Source organism: Punica granatum, chromosome 8 (assembly GCF_007655135.1).
Source record: "Punica granatum isolate Tunisia-2019 chromosome 8, ASM765513v2, whole genome shotgun sequence".
Taxonomy (NCBI): domain Eukaryota; kingdom Viridiplantae; phylum Streptophyta; class Magnoliopsida; order Myrtales; family Lythraceae; genus Punica; species Punica granatum.
In genome coordinates, this window is record NC_045134.1 from 27,589,036 (window position 1) to 27,601,040 (window position 12,005).

At 40.6% G+C, this 12,005-nt stretch overlaps 2 protein-coding genes across 4 annotated transcripts; one reads left to right on the forward strand and one right to left on the reverse strand.

The window, feature by feature from the left end:
- The first annotated feature begins 453 nt into the window (after positions 1 to 453).
- On the forward strand, positions 454 to 3,187 carry LOC116188211 (gamma carbonic anhydrase-like 2, mitochondrial). Its single transcript, XM_031517417.1, has 2 exons — positions 454 to 906; positions 2,531 to 3,187. The coding sequence occupies exons 1-2, from the start codon at positions 540 to 542 to the stop codon at positions 2,905 to 2,907; spliced, it is 744 nt and encodes a 247-aa protein (XP_031373277.1). The 5' UTR covers positions 454 to 539; the 3' UTR covers positions 2,908 to 3,187.
- A 441-nt stretch (positions 3,188 to 3,628) lies between these two features.
- LOC116188210 (squamosa promoter-binding-like protein 13A) lies at positions 3,629 to 7,440 on the reverse strand. 3 transcript variants are annotated; one of them, XM_031517414.1, is made up of 6 exons: positions 7,303 to 7,440; positions 7,048 to 7,155; positions 6,707 to 6,781; positions 5,616 to 6,220; positions 5,146 to 5,279; positions 3,629 to 4,580 (listed from the first exon to the last, which is right to left on the reverse strand). In XM_031517414.1, exons 4-6 carry the CDS (start codon positions 6,035 to 6,037, stop codon positions 3,961 to 3,963), a joined length of 1,176 nt encoding a protein of 391 aa, XP_031373274.1. In that variant the 5' UTR covers positions 6,038 to 6,220; positions 6,707 to 6,781; positions 7,048 to 7,155; positions 7,303 to 7,440; the 3' UTR covers positions 3,629 to 3,960. The 3 variants fall into 3 exon arrangements, with proteins under 3 accessions (XP_031373274.1, XP_031373275.1, XP_031373273.1); XM_031517415.1 differs by lacking the exon at positions 6,707 to 6,781; XM_031517413.1 differs by having other exon boundaries at positions 7,048 to 7,410.
- Between the last annotated feature and the right edge of the window lie 4,565 nt (positions 7,441 to 12,005).

Sequence of the window (12,005 nt, forward strand, 5' to 3'; positions counted from 1 at the left end):
AACTAAAAGCAAATCCCGCGCGGTATGTGGATTTATAGGTTAGTATCTATATAAAGCGAAGGCATCTGTTATATTTACATCTATCTATCCAACCATGTATCTATCTATATATTATATATCTCTATAAAGCGAAAGAATTTCGAAAGTTATAGTGGAGAGTAGGATCGATTTTACTACTCTCCTAACCAGATTACAATACAAGAGGACAAACAAAAGAGCTCGACAAGTACACAATTAAAAGAATTTCAATGATGGTTCGCCGAAAACTTTTTGTTGGTCTTCACTAGCGAAAGAAAAAGCATCAGATTTTCTGTTGGGCTTGAAGGTCCAAGCCCATCATTAGCCCACCTTAATATGGACAAACTTTCTATTGGGCTTCGAAGCCCAGACCGTTCACTCGTCTCTCCCCCGGCCCTCCACTCCCCACTCCACACGCACTCTGCGACTCTCTCCCTCTCCTTCGCTTCTTCGCGATCTGCATTGAAGCCGACCCCTGCTCCGTCCTTTCTCCCATCCTGAACTCTCTCTCTCTCTCTAAAATGGCGAGCCTGGCCCGTATTTCGAGGAAGGCCCTGACCTCAGCTTTATCGTCCCAGAGCCACCGCGTCCTCCTTCGCGGCTTTGCCGCCGAAGCATCTAAGGCCGTCACGCCGTCGCCGGATCGAGTCAAATGGGACTACAGAGGCCAGAGGAAGATAATCCCGCTGGGTCAGTGGGTCCCCAAGGTCGCTGTCGATGCTTATGTAGCTCCCAACGTGGTCCTCGCCGGCCAAGTGGCAGTCCTCGACGGATCCTCCGTCTGGAGCGGTTCGGTTCTCCGGGGCGATCTCAATAAGATCACCCTTGGATTCTGCTCTAATGTACAGGAGAGGTGTGTTATTCACGCTGCTTGGTCTTCTCCTACAGGTGAGGCCTGGCCTCCACTTTCTTTTTTTTTTTTTGGAGGGGTACGCCATCCCTGTCCCTGTAGTAATTCTGGTGCCTTAGGGTTTCTATAATTCGAGTCAAGTTTAATCTTTTTGGTTTGCTTGGATAGCTTAGTGTTAGTGGGGGCTGTCTGTCTTGAGCTGGAAGAAATTTTGTCAGGAAATTGCCCGCTCAGCTGCTTCATCATTTTGATAGCTATTGAAGTAGATATTTCTTCTTGCCTGTTATTAAATTTGGACCAGCGTGCAATCGATCCTAATTTAGTATACTGCAAGCCTTGATTGAATAAGGTGAGGATGTTCCTTCGGGCGCCTGTTGCGTATAAGCTTCTGGTTGACATTCCTATAGTGCTTTCTGCATATAGCAATGCTCATAAAACTTATTTAAAAATTGACTTGATATTTTTGCACCTCGACTGCTAAAGTGAAGATATTTTCAGCATGTCTCCTTTTTGCCATGTGGAGGCGTTGATATGCTGTATGGGTTTGAGCTAATCACTTGCACTCTGCAAAGAATATTGATGCTGTGGCGAGTAGCTGGAGTCACAGTTCATTCTGTTTTGCTTCTGTGGTCTCTGGTTTATTTAACTATTTCCTTTTCAGATCATCAGATGTGTGTCCCTCATTTTCACTTCATGGTAACAATCCCAAATGTTCTTAATCCCTCATGACTTAAGCATGAGGTGCACTGACTTATCTTTTAGAGAAGCTGATGATCATGTATTCAAAATTCTTGTTCACGATATGTCGCAATGGATGCATTTACTTGAATGCACAAACTAAAAGCATGTAGGTGTACGTGTCAGCATTGGATAAGTTTGGAATCCCTTAATTCTCCTTAGAGCGACATTATTGTCCTGACTAGGCATATATGCTAATTCATCATCATGATTCCTCTGTCCATTTCTTTTTTACCGCTTCGAGGGTGAGGGAGGGAGGGAGGGAAGGAGAGGGGGAGAGGGAGAGGGAGAGAAGCGTAAACTTTCGGTGTGGTTTTCAACTTTTCATGCTAGATGAATACTGGTTTCTGACATGATTGGACTCTGTTTCTTGTTCCTGATAGTTGGCAATGCTACTTTTTATTTTTGCATGTTTAATTTGCACTTTGTGGTTGTTTTTGTCAGTGCTATTATTATTTTATTTTTTTTTGCTGTTCCAAATACTGATGATGATGATGATAGGCTCTTAAATAATGAGAGTTACGCTCTTGAACGGCACTTTTAGGGACGTCTCTCAACTTACAGAGTTGTTTCAGTATAAAGAGTCGAACGCAAGAAATGTCAAACATGAGGTTGTTAGGGGCCAGTGTGGCTTCTGACTTGTTTCTTGAGGGTCAGTGACTGGCTGATAGAAGTTAAAGCTGGGATGGGACCTTCTCCAGCTTGCATATTGGATCTACAAGTACGATAAATTGATCGTAATACCTTAGGCAACTATTGGAAGTTACGAGGACTCCCATGTAGAATAATGTCGGTTTCTTTAGGATTTCATGTGCAGATTCCCACTTTCAGATGCAACTTGAGTTCTAAACAACTGCAAACTCTTCTGTAAAGACTACCATGTTTAGCTTTATAAGCAACTCTTTTGATTTGTGTTTATTCCAGGTCTGCCAGCAGAGACATCCATTGAGAGGTTTGTGACAGTTGGTGCATACAGTCTCTTGAGGTCATGCACGATCGAGCCAGAGTGCATTATTGGTCAGCATTCCATTCTGATGGAAGGTTCACTGGTGGAGACCCACTCTATCCTTGAGGCTGGATCTGTTGTCCCTCCAGGGAGGAGAATTCCTAGTGGTGAACTTTGGGCAGGGAATCCTGCGAGGTTTGTCAGGATGCTAACTCATGAAGAAACCCTAGAAATCCCTAAGCTTGCGGTTGCAATCAACGATCTGAGTAAGAATCATTTCTCGGAGTTCCTCCCCTACTCTACTGTATATTTGGAGGTTGAGAAGTTCAAGAAGTCCTTGGGAATCTCCATATGATTGATATGTGTTGCTCTCTTTCAATTGTATCATCTCTATCTCTAGTGTTTTTGTTTTGTTGGAGCTTCCTGTCCCGTGAAAGAAAATAAGCTGCTTCGAGACAAGTAAAGCATGCTTTCTGCATTTTCTTATCCTTTTGAGAATTGATCTCCTGCTATAGGAAAGGATTGTTTGTAAGCTTTCTGATCACATTAGTAGATGGACTGCTGGGGCGTTGTTCCTCCTCCCATGTATTGGTCAATTTTCTCTCTGAAGATTATTACGTGGGTGTTGTTGCTTACTTGTAGTGATGCATTCAGTTCAGCACTGTTCCGGAGATTTATAGTTCATTTTCAAAGTTGTGACTAAAATGAGGAATCAAAAGTAACCAATCAACGAGCAGCTGCTTGTGAGTATGAAGTAGGCACTGGGGATGGCTGGTGAACCATCCGATTGACAATATAAGTATAAGATATTTTACGGACTTATTTAGGTGGCCAGATCACATTTATACAGTTCAACCATTCTTCGGTACGCGCACATATTATATAAATATATATACTTTTTCTCTTTGATAGACATCTATACAGGTATATGCATAGGGAATTTGAAGTAGTTGGCAGTCACATTCTTGGACTCCGGTGTTTTACCAGCATAACTAACCTCACATGGCGCACGTGGCGGGGCTAAGCTTTCATGAACTCCCCAAAGTTCATGCGCAAGTCAAGACAATTGTCCCAAATTTTTATCAACAAGCCACCAGACCTCGGTGATATATAGGTATATACTTCAGTCATGGAATGATTTGCGTCCAGTTCCTTAAATGGAAAGACTATGAACATTTATAATTTATAAATATAAATAAAAAAATATGAAAAGTAAAAGAAAAATAAATAACGATAAGGAATTCCAATGACAAAAGACTCCATTTGAAAGTTGTCGAGACAGATGGAGAGGTCGACAACCATAGATTATGTCTTCTAACCACACCATATCACCTCAATGAACCTGTGGTGCGCTCTGGACAAACAAGAATCAGTCTTCAACAAGACAGACTGGTTGAAGAAGCCGTAGTTAATCCCACTGGAAGGGGAAAGTCTGCGGGGCATGATCATCCCCAGGCGATCCATTATGTCCCATGAATATTCCTCCATGGCACTGAATGTTGGTTTCGTTACCATGGCTGGAGACGAGAACGGAGTCCACAGGCACCAAACCTTGACTAAGATTACCACCGAGGAGTCGAGGTGGTGGGCCAAGGGGCTTCGCTATACCAAGTCCTGGTGTCTGCATCTGGGGTGATGACAGAAGAGAGAGAGCACAGTCCGAATCTCGGACTTGCAGAGTTAATAACCCATCACAGAACATGTTATTGTTGCCATTACTCCCACTTCCACTCTCTGATGATATGGCAATCGCCCGAGGATGGAATGGCTGGGAAACTGATAAGGTTTCTGGGGCTGTTTGGTGGCCTTGCAAGAGTGCAAATTGTTTTCCCCCTCCCCCACTATATATGCCAGAGGAAGACCCGGGAAGTAGGCTCTGGATCCCCAGGAACGGCATCTGTTGGTGGCGCTGATTGTAAAGGGCACCTTCTGCATTACTTGGATTGTCCACTCCAACCCAAGCAGGGTTCCCTCCCAAAGCAGCGGAAGGATATACATGCGAATTAGAGAAGGGTGATAAGCGGGTACCTGAAAAGGAGTGGAGGGATTTGAGATGAAGAGAAGAAATGAGGGGCAACAACCATAACACTTTGCCCATTGCAATTATAATAATGTAAAAACGTAGCCAGGGAGATGCAAACTGAATTAGGGCTCACATTCTAATGCAATTTCCGTTGCTTAATTGTTCTTTCTACAGTAGATGGGTTCTGCACTAATACTGCCTGTACTTAAAATGCCTTCTGTTTCTTTTTTTTTAAAAAGATATTTTTTCTCCATTCAGTATATTTTGTGTTCTCTAAGAGAGAAACCTGCCATGAGCAATTGGCTGAGTGGCTACTTTAGGGCAATCTGAACATAGGCTTCCCACTGAGGGAATCTTCGGTTGGAGATGTATAAGGGATGGATCAACAAACCAAGAGTGCTGCAACTATAGGTCTTACATTGAGTCACAGGAACATTATTTTGCTAAAAGCATCCCATTTTTGAAAGCTAAGATAAGATGCATAGTGAAGGACTTGCAGGAGTTAAACTATATGTCTGTCATTCTTTAGTCATGATTTAATGGAGAACTCTGGAAAATGCAGTTGCGGACCTTGGTAATTCGACAGGCAGTTCACAGGACGGATCAGGGGATCAGGCTGAGGCTTCCGGCGTCTTCGGTTGTGTCCTTCCAGGCGCTTCCTGCAACTTCTTTTCCCTTCGTCGAATTCCTCCATGGAATGGAACCTGAGAAATGATTAGGCCATGCATTGCTGAAGGTTCAGGACTCTTTGTTGCCATTCAAGCAGGATCAAATAACCCAATCAGATAAATCTCGTTAGTGTTGGAAAGAACGTAAGTTCATCGCTAGAAGAAGATTGTGCCAAAATATCTTGCATGAAGAAGGAAAGTTCAATTTGTTTAATGGTGTGTTCTTGAACTGTGTCACCTCTGCTCGATGAATCATAACTTGCCATAATTTAATATACATTATTCCACTTGTACAACCTGCTTCATCTATTATTATTATTATTGTCTAATAACAATGTCCAGACACAACTGCGGATAATAAACAATTTATACCTGCTGCACTGCTGACAAAATCTCTGCTTGTGGCCACCAATTGTGACCTCCGGAGTTTTAGAGTGGAGCTCACACACCTTATGCCGCCTGTGGTACTCTCTGCAGCTGCTGAGGTCAGCATAACAGCCATCAACGAGGCAAGAGACTACCTGAGCACCATTGTTGTTGCCTCGAGGCCTCTTGATCGACCCAAGCGGCGACGAGACCTTCTTGGAGACGATATTCCCGACCTTCCACTTTGCTGCTGCCGGTTCATTCCCTGGGTTGCTCACCTGCCCAAGTTTCAAATCGACAGAAAAGTCCCCCTTCGGGTCATTGCCCCCAAAGCTACTCGACACTCCACTGACCCCACCAATGTTGGGGAGCGTGTCTTGAGCGAATTCGGTGAAGTCCCAGGAAGGTGTTTTGAGATTCCAATCCATTAGAATTATTATTCACCACTTGGAATCTTATCTTGCAAAGCCACTCCACTCCACTATCAAGGTATTATAGTTGAGATTACTAAAGCTTCTCTCTTTCCACCGAGTATGGCAAAGTTTTTCAACTGAAAAGGAGATTTTTGCCACAAATGATGCATCAAACTAGATGAGGTCAATGGTGAAATCCTGCACTCAAATGGCACCAGATGAAAAGGCACCGGATCAGTATTTACAGCGTAATTCACATGAATCTGCAATGAGTTACAGAATAGAGAAGGGAGGCGAACTGAAAGGAGAAATTGCAGGCTAAAAATGCAGTATTTTGTTAGCTGAGGAGCTCTATACAAGCTTAAGCTTTTGTGAACTGAAAAAAAAAAAAAAAAGAAGGAAACCAGACAAAAGGGTGGGGAAAAAGAAAAGAGTGAAAAAAAAAAAGAAAGAAAGAGTGAAGGGGAGTTATGGGTTTTCTTTTAAAAAAATAAAAATAAATGGAAGAACAAGTACAGAAAAATCCCAGGAAATGGGAAAGCTCGAGCGGAGGAGAAGGGGAGGTACTACAAGAAAGAAATGCATAAAGAAAGGAAGGAGTAGCATAGCAATCAACCCATTAAAGAAAGAAATTGGAAACAACTATTATAGTGGATAGAGCAACACAAGTGAAGAAGTACTTACAGAGACAGGTGCTGGGTTAAAAGAAAGAAAGGAAAAAAGCAAGGAAGTGAGTTGCTTCTTTCCAGCCATTCATTCCTGACATGGATTCCATTAATTTAAAACAAATAAAGCAGCAGTCAGGCAGGGAATTTGAACTTAAAAGGGAGAAGAAAAAAAAAATTAATACAACTAGCATATTTACTTAAAAAAATAAAAGAAAGAGAGAGAGAGAGAGAGAGAGAGAGAAGCCATAGGCTTTTTCTATAGAATAGAAAAGTAATAGGTTAGGAAGAGGAAGAGGAAGAGGAAGAAAGGAGTAGCCTCCCAAGTGCTGCTGTTTCCTTCTACTAATTAATTAATACCTCTGCCGCGGCTGCTACTTTTGCTGCTTCTGCCGGCTAAAAGAGAAGCCATTTTAAGGGGAGGGGAGGGGAGGGGAGCTGGGGAGGAGGAGACTGTGGCTTGGCGTGCTGCAGAAAGGGAAATGAATAATGGATAAAGTGTGTACTGTACTAACTCAGCAAACAACTTGATGTGGCGAAGTAAAGAAAGAAAGAAAGAAAGATCATTGAAATAGAACTTGGGTTGGGTTGGGTTGGGTTGGGGGAGCAGAGCACCTCCGACCAGGACAAGCCGAAAAAGGAGACTTCAAACTTCGATTTTACACTCCAAACTGATCTCAACTCCGCTTCTTTCATTCCAACCCCCCCTAATTTTCTTTCATTTTATTAACATTTCTCGCATTCCATATTTAGGGTTTGTTTTGAAATGTTGTCAACAGAGAGAAAAAAAGCAAGGCTTGGGGATGGGGACAGCCTGTTTGTCCCTTTCAACTTTTCAGAACCCAAACAGAGAAAAATGGTGGAGGAGGAGGAGCAGGACGAACCAAAAAAATATAATAAAAACAAAAACTAAAAAGTACAACAAACAGGGGTTGGAATTGGATGGTTATGTATGACTAGGCATGTGGTTTTGTGTTTCACATTTCATGGCATATTTTCCTTTTTGCTTCTTTTGTAGCTGAACTGAAAAGCTTTTCCTCTCTCTCTCTCTCTCTCCCCCCCCCAAAATATCTATTGTATTATTAACTCGGAAAAAAAATCTCACATATTGCGGCGGATTAATTTCATGATAAAATAATATCATAAATTTATTAAATTATATTAAATTTGAAATTATTTTAACTTTCTTAAATATGTAATATTTGATTATTCCTAATATTTACTCCACTAATATTCCTTCATAATTTAAATGTGAAATATCTTATGGCAATTGAGGATTAAATGGCATTTCAAGAATTAAAAATAATTTAAAAAATAGATAGAAACTTAAAGAAAACATGGAAATAGAGAGCATTCAAATTAATATAGATGATGCTTGTATAAAACTATAAGAACTTAATGAGTAAAATTTTAAATAGGTTTCTTTTTCATATTAATGGAGTTATGGGAAAATTTTCAAAGGGAAAATATTTGTTTGGAAGTTTGAAGGGCTTACATGAGGATGAACAGTAATATGGATAAGCTTTTGAAGAGGGAAAAAAAAGAAAAAATTGAACTAAATAATAATTGATTGGTACAATCAAAAGATGATGTAGTGCAGTAGTGTATTTTCTCGCCTGTTGACTTAAAGATCGCAAATTCGATACTTAGTGTAACTATTAGTGTCATTTTATTAGTTATTTAGAATTTTTTTTTTATTATATTAGACCTTAAATCTCTTTTGTAATCGAAAAAAAATAATTAATCGATACATGTCAAGCAAATGAGAATTGTCCCGTAAAACTTCCCTTTAACTTATAAGTATAGATATAGATAATTATTTTTTTTCGCTGTGTACCCTGGTATTCAGAAGCCCAACGGGTTCTGACTAATTCAGTTGGGAGATCGAGCATTAAAAATTATTCTCCCTTCCAATAAGTGTATTTTTCGAGATTCGAACTCGTATTCTCCTTCTTATGGGGTGAGCTGCCTACCACTCAACCAACACATTTATTAGTAGATATAGATAACTATGTATATATATATATATATATACATATATATATTGGCTCGTTCTGTTTTTTTTTTGCTAGATAAATATATATATTTTTTGGCTCACTCCGTTTTTTTCTTTTTCCTTTGTTAACTCAGAGTGTTTAGGATTTGCCCGATTAATTCTCGAAATTCCGTGGACTCCCGACGACGCACGGAGTGAATAATCACGCTAGAGATACTTCGGTTACTCCAATGAATTTTGAATTCAAAATCAGATGGATACTTGAACTATTTCTTAATCACTTGACTAAATCCGTTGGAATTCTCACTCCATTTCTTCCATTTCATCTCCTTAGCATCTCCCCCCATCCATCCATCAGCTGATACAGCTCCAACACACACACACCCTCATCGCCCTCCCTTTCCCGGCCCATTTAACTCGAATCTTTGGAGCCATCTGATCGAAATCTTATTCCTATTTCACTCCATCTCCCTCTTACTCTTATTCCCTTCCACTCCATCTCTCAGACCCCTTATACAGTTATTTCTCTACTACCACTACTACTAATATAATATGCTTCAACTAGCCTGTTTAAAACAAGATGAATCTGTCGATCGATCAGTGGAGAGTTTTGTGTGATCTATACATTAAGCTGAGCTTGATTGAACACACCCGTACAAATTTTTCTTTTAGTTCTCTGCCTATATGGCTTTATTTTTATTTTTATTTTTGACGTGCATTGTAGCACTATAAGTACTCTTTTAACATCGTGACTAGCGTTTATTCAAACGCAGTAAATTATTGGAGCATGAGTAACTTATCAAAAAGAAGTATGCATGGCCATTTTGATGGGCAAGCTAGGGACACACACAGATATATATATATATATATATATATATATACTTTAAAATATAATTACATTCACATCACATGTTTATAGAGAAGAAGAGGAGAGTAAGCCAAGTAAGTGAGGCAGTTGTCATCAGTTGCGCTTGCTAAATGCTAAGCAGGACCACTTGAGGGGGTGTACGTGTATGTATGTCTTGTATGTGCATGTGTATGGATACACAGATGGGGAGCCGAGACCCCCCCCCACCTACTCTCTACGCTTTACATAGTAGAGTAGCAGAGCATGATAAAAATAGATCAAATGGTTGTCTGATTCTTGTTGTTGGGTGGCTGCCACGTGTCTCCCTCTTGCACCGGACAAAACCTCTGCAAAGGCACTGCTAATGCTAATGCTATGCTGCACTGCACACCATCCCCCACCTCTTATCTATATCCACGTCCGTTTGTATGTCCCGATATAAAATTGTCGGCAATTCCCCTCGTGTTTAATGTTTCTTTTTCTCTTCTCTCTTTTACAAGAAAAAAATAGAAAGTACCGCATCGCATTTTCTCCTGACCGTCCATGACCTCTGGATCCGACCTCTCTTTGAAGAAGAAGAAGAGGAGGAGGAAGAAAGGGGAAAAAAAAAAAACTAAACCTTTTATCGAATGCATAGATTCAAATTCTTCGGTTCTGTTCTTTCTCAGATAGTCAGTAGAGCAAAACAACTTTCATGAGAACTGACCAAGGGATACCCTCAAAAGTGAAATACACATACAAAAGGAAAATTCAGCAGAGAACGAGTAATTAGGTGGGCACACGTAATAACAGAAACAACAATAACCATAATTGATAACAATAGAAATGAGAAGAAAGAAGAAGTGGTGATAAGATGAGAAACTTAACTTATAGTTGGATGGAGGAGGCCCCGATGGCATGTCCATATATCATCCACATCCAATATCCATTTAAATTTGATTATAAATCTAAGCGGATAGGGAGAGAGGGAGAGAGGGAGAGAGGAGGAGGGCAGAACGTAATGGGCCGAATCTCTATCGGCAAAAGGGCCCAATTAGATGCACGATGTTTACGGTCTCTCTAGTGTCAGCCAGATCACCCTCCTCATCATCTCGTTTTGAGCGAGACAACATGATAAAAATCACCTAACTAATTAATTTAGTTAGTATCAAGTAAGGGCGTGCGCCTGATTACTAAGAGTTTTCAAGTTCGAGCAGACTACTCGTGCCCCTTTATTTATATATTAAGATTTCTATTTTATTATACTATGTCTATGTACCTCACTTGTAATCGAGAAAAATAATAATAATAATAATTTAATTAGCATTTGGGCTGATGAAATAAATAAATAAATAAATATTCGGAACCATCTGATATGACCTCCTGGTTTATAATCGGTTTTGGTGTATTGGGTTTGGTGCCATCAGGAGGAGTAGTTTTAACAAATGTATAGTATTGATTCATGCTCGAAGTTCTCCGTCGGCCTGACATGATACTCTCTCGCTCGGTGGGGCCCAAGCTGTTAGTGTTAGCGTTGAGTTCCTCCATAGTCCCAGAGTCTCAAGCCAGACAGACAGACGGACGGACGGACATTGCTCAATTGCTATCGCGATTCAATGCCTAGCTAATATGATGGATGGATGGATGGATGGATGCCCCTCGGAATCTGTCTGTAAAGCGGCCGCGCTATTGCATTCGCGACCACTTACATTCTCCCCACTCTAATCCCAATCCAAATTTATCTAATCTTAATCTCTTTGATTTTCCCATCCCCAGCCGGCCAGCAGATAATTGTATATAGGTATGAATGTGTGTGTATATATAAATATATATATATATATATATATATGTATTAGGAAGTGATGGATCAAAATCGAACGGTCTGCGTGCGTGTCTCTCTATCTATGTCTCTCTCGAGGTGATGAAGCTAGCTGGATACGCGAGGACCAGATAGATGATCGATCAAGGATGAACTGCACGGAGCCAGCCATGAGACGGAGGATCTTCTCTTTACAACGACATCATAATTCATCAGGTCAGTCAGTTGCTATACGAATACTATACATATTGTGTGCATCGAACACTTTTTCTCCTTATAGTCAGGGCGTGTCTGTGTATACGATTAAAGTGTCCTTTTAAGTTTTGTATGATATGGTAATTATTATTATTATTGTGTTGCATATACACATACACATCAGCAGGACTGAAGGCATTGTTGTACGGAGTCGATGAGGAGGAGGGAGCAGCAGCAGCTTACTCTTGCTCAGGAACAGAGCATCGCCATCTTCATCTCCCGTCAAGAAATGCACAACTCTTAGCTTCATCCTTCAGTAGGCGAGTGCGACACGCACACATACTCTCTCTCTCTCTCTCTCTGTGTCTACTTTCCCTGCTTTCTGCCGGTATCCGATCGTTGCGTTTGGATTTTGAATATTTTTAAATTCAATTCAACTTTACTTATTTCAATTCAACAATATAATTATTATTTAATCATTA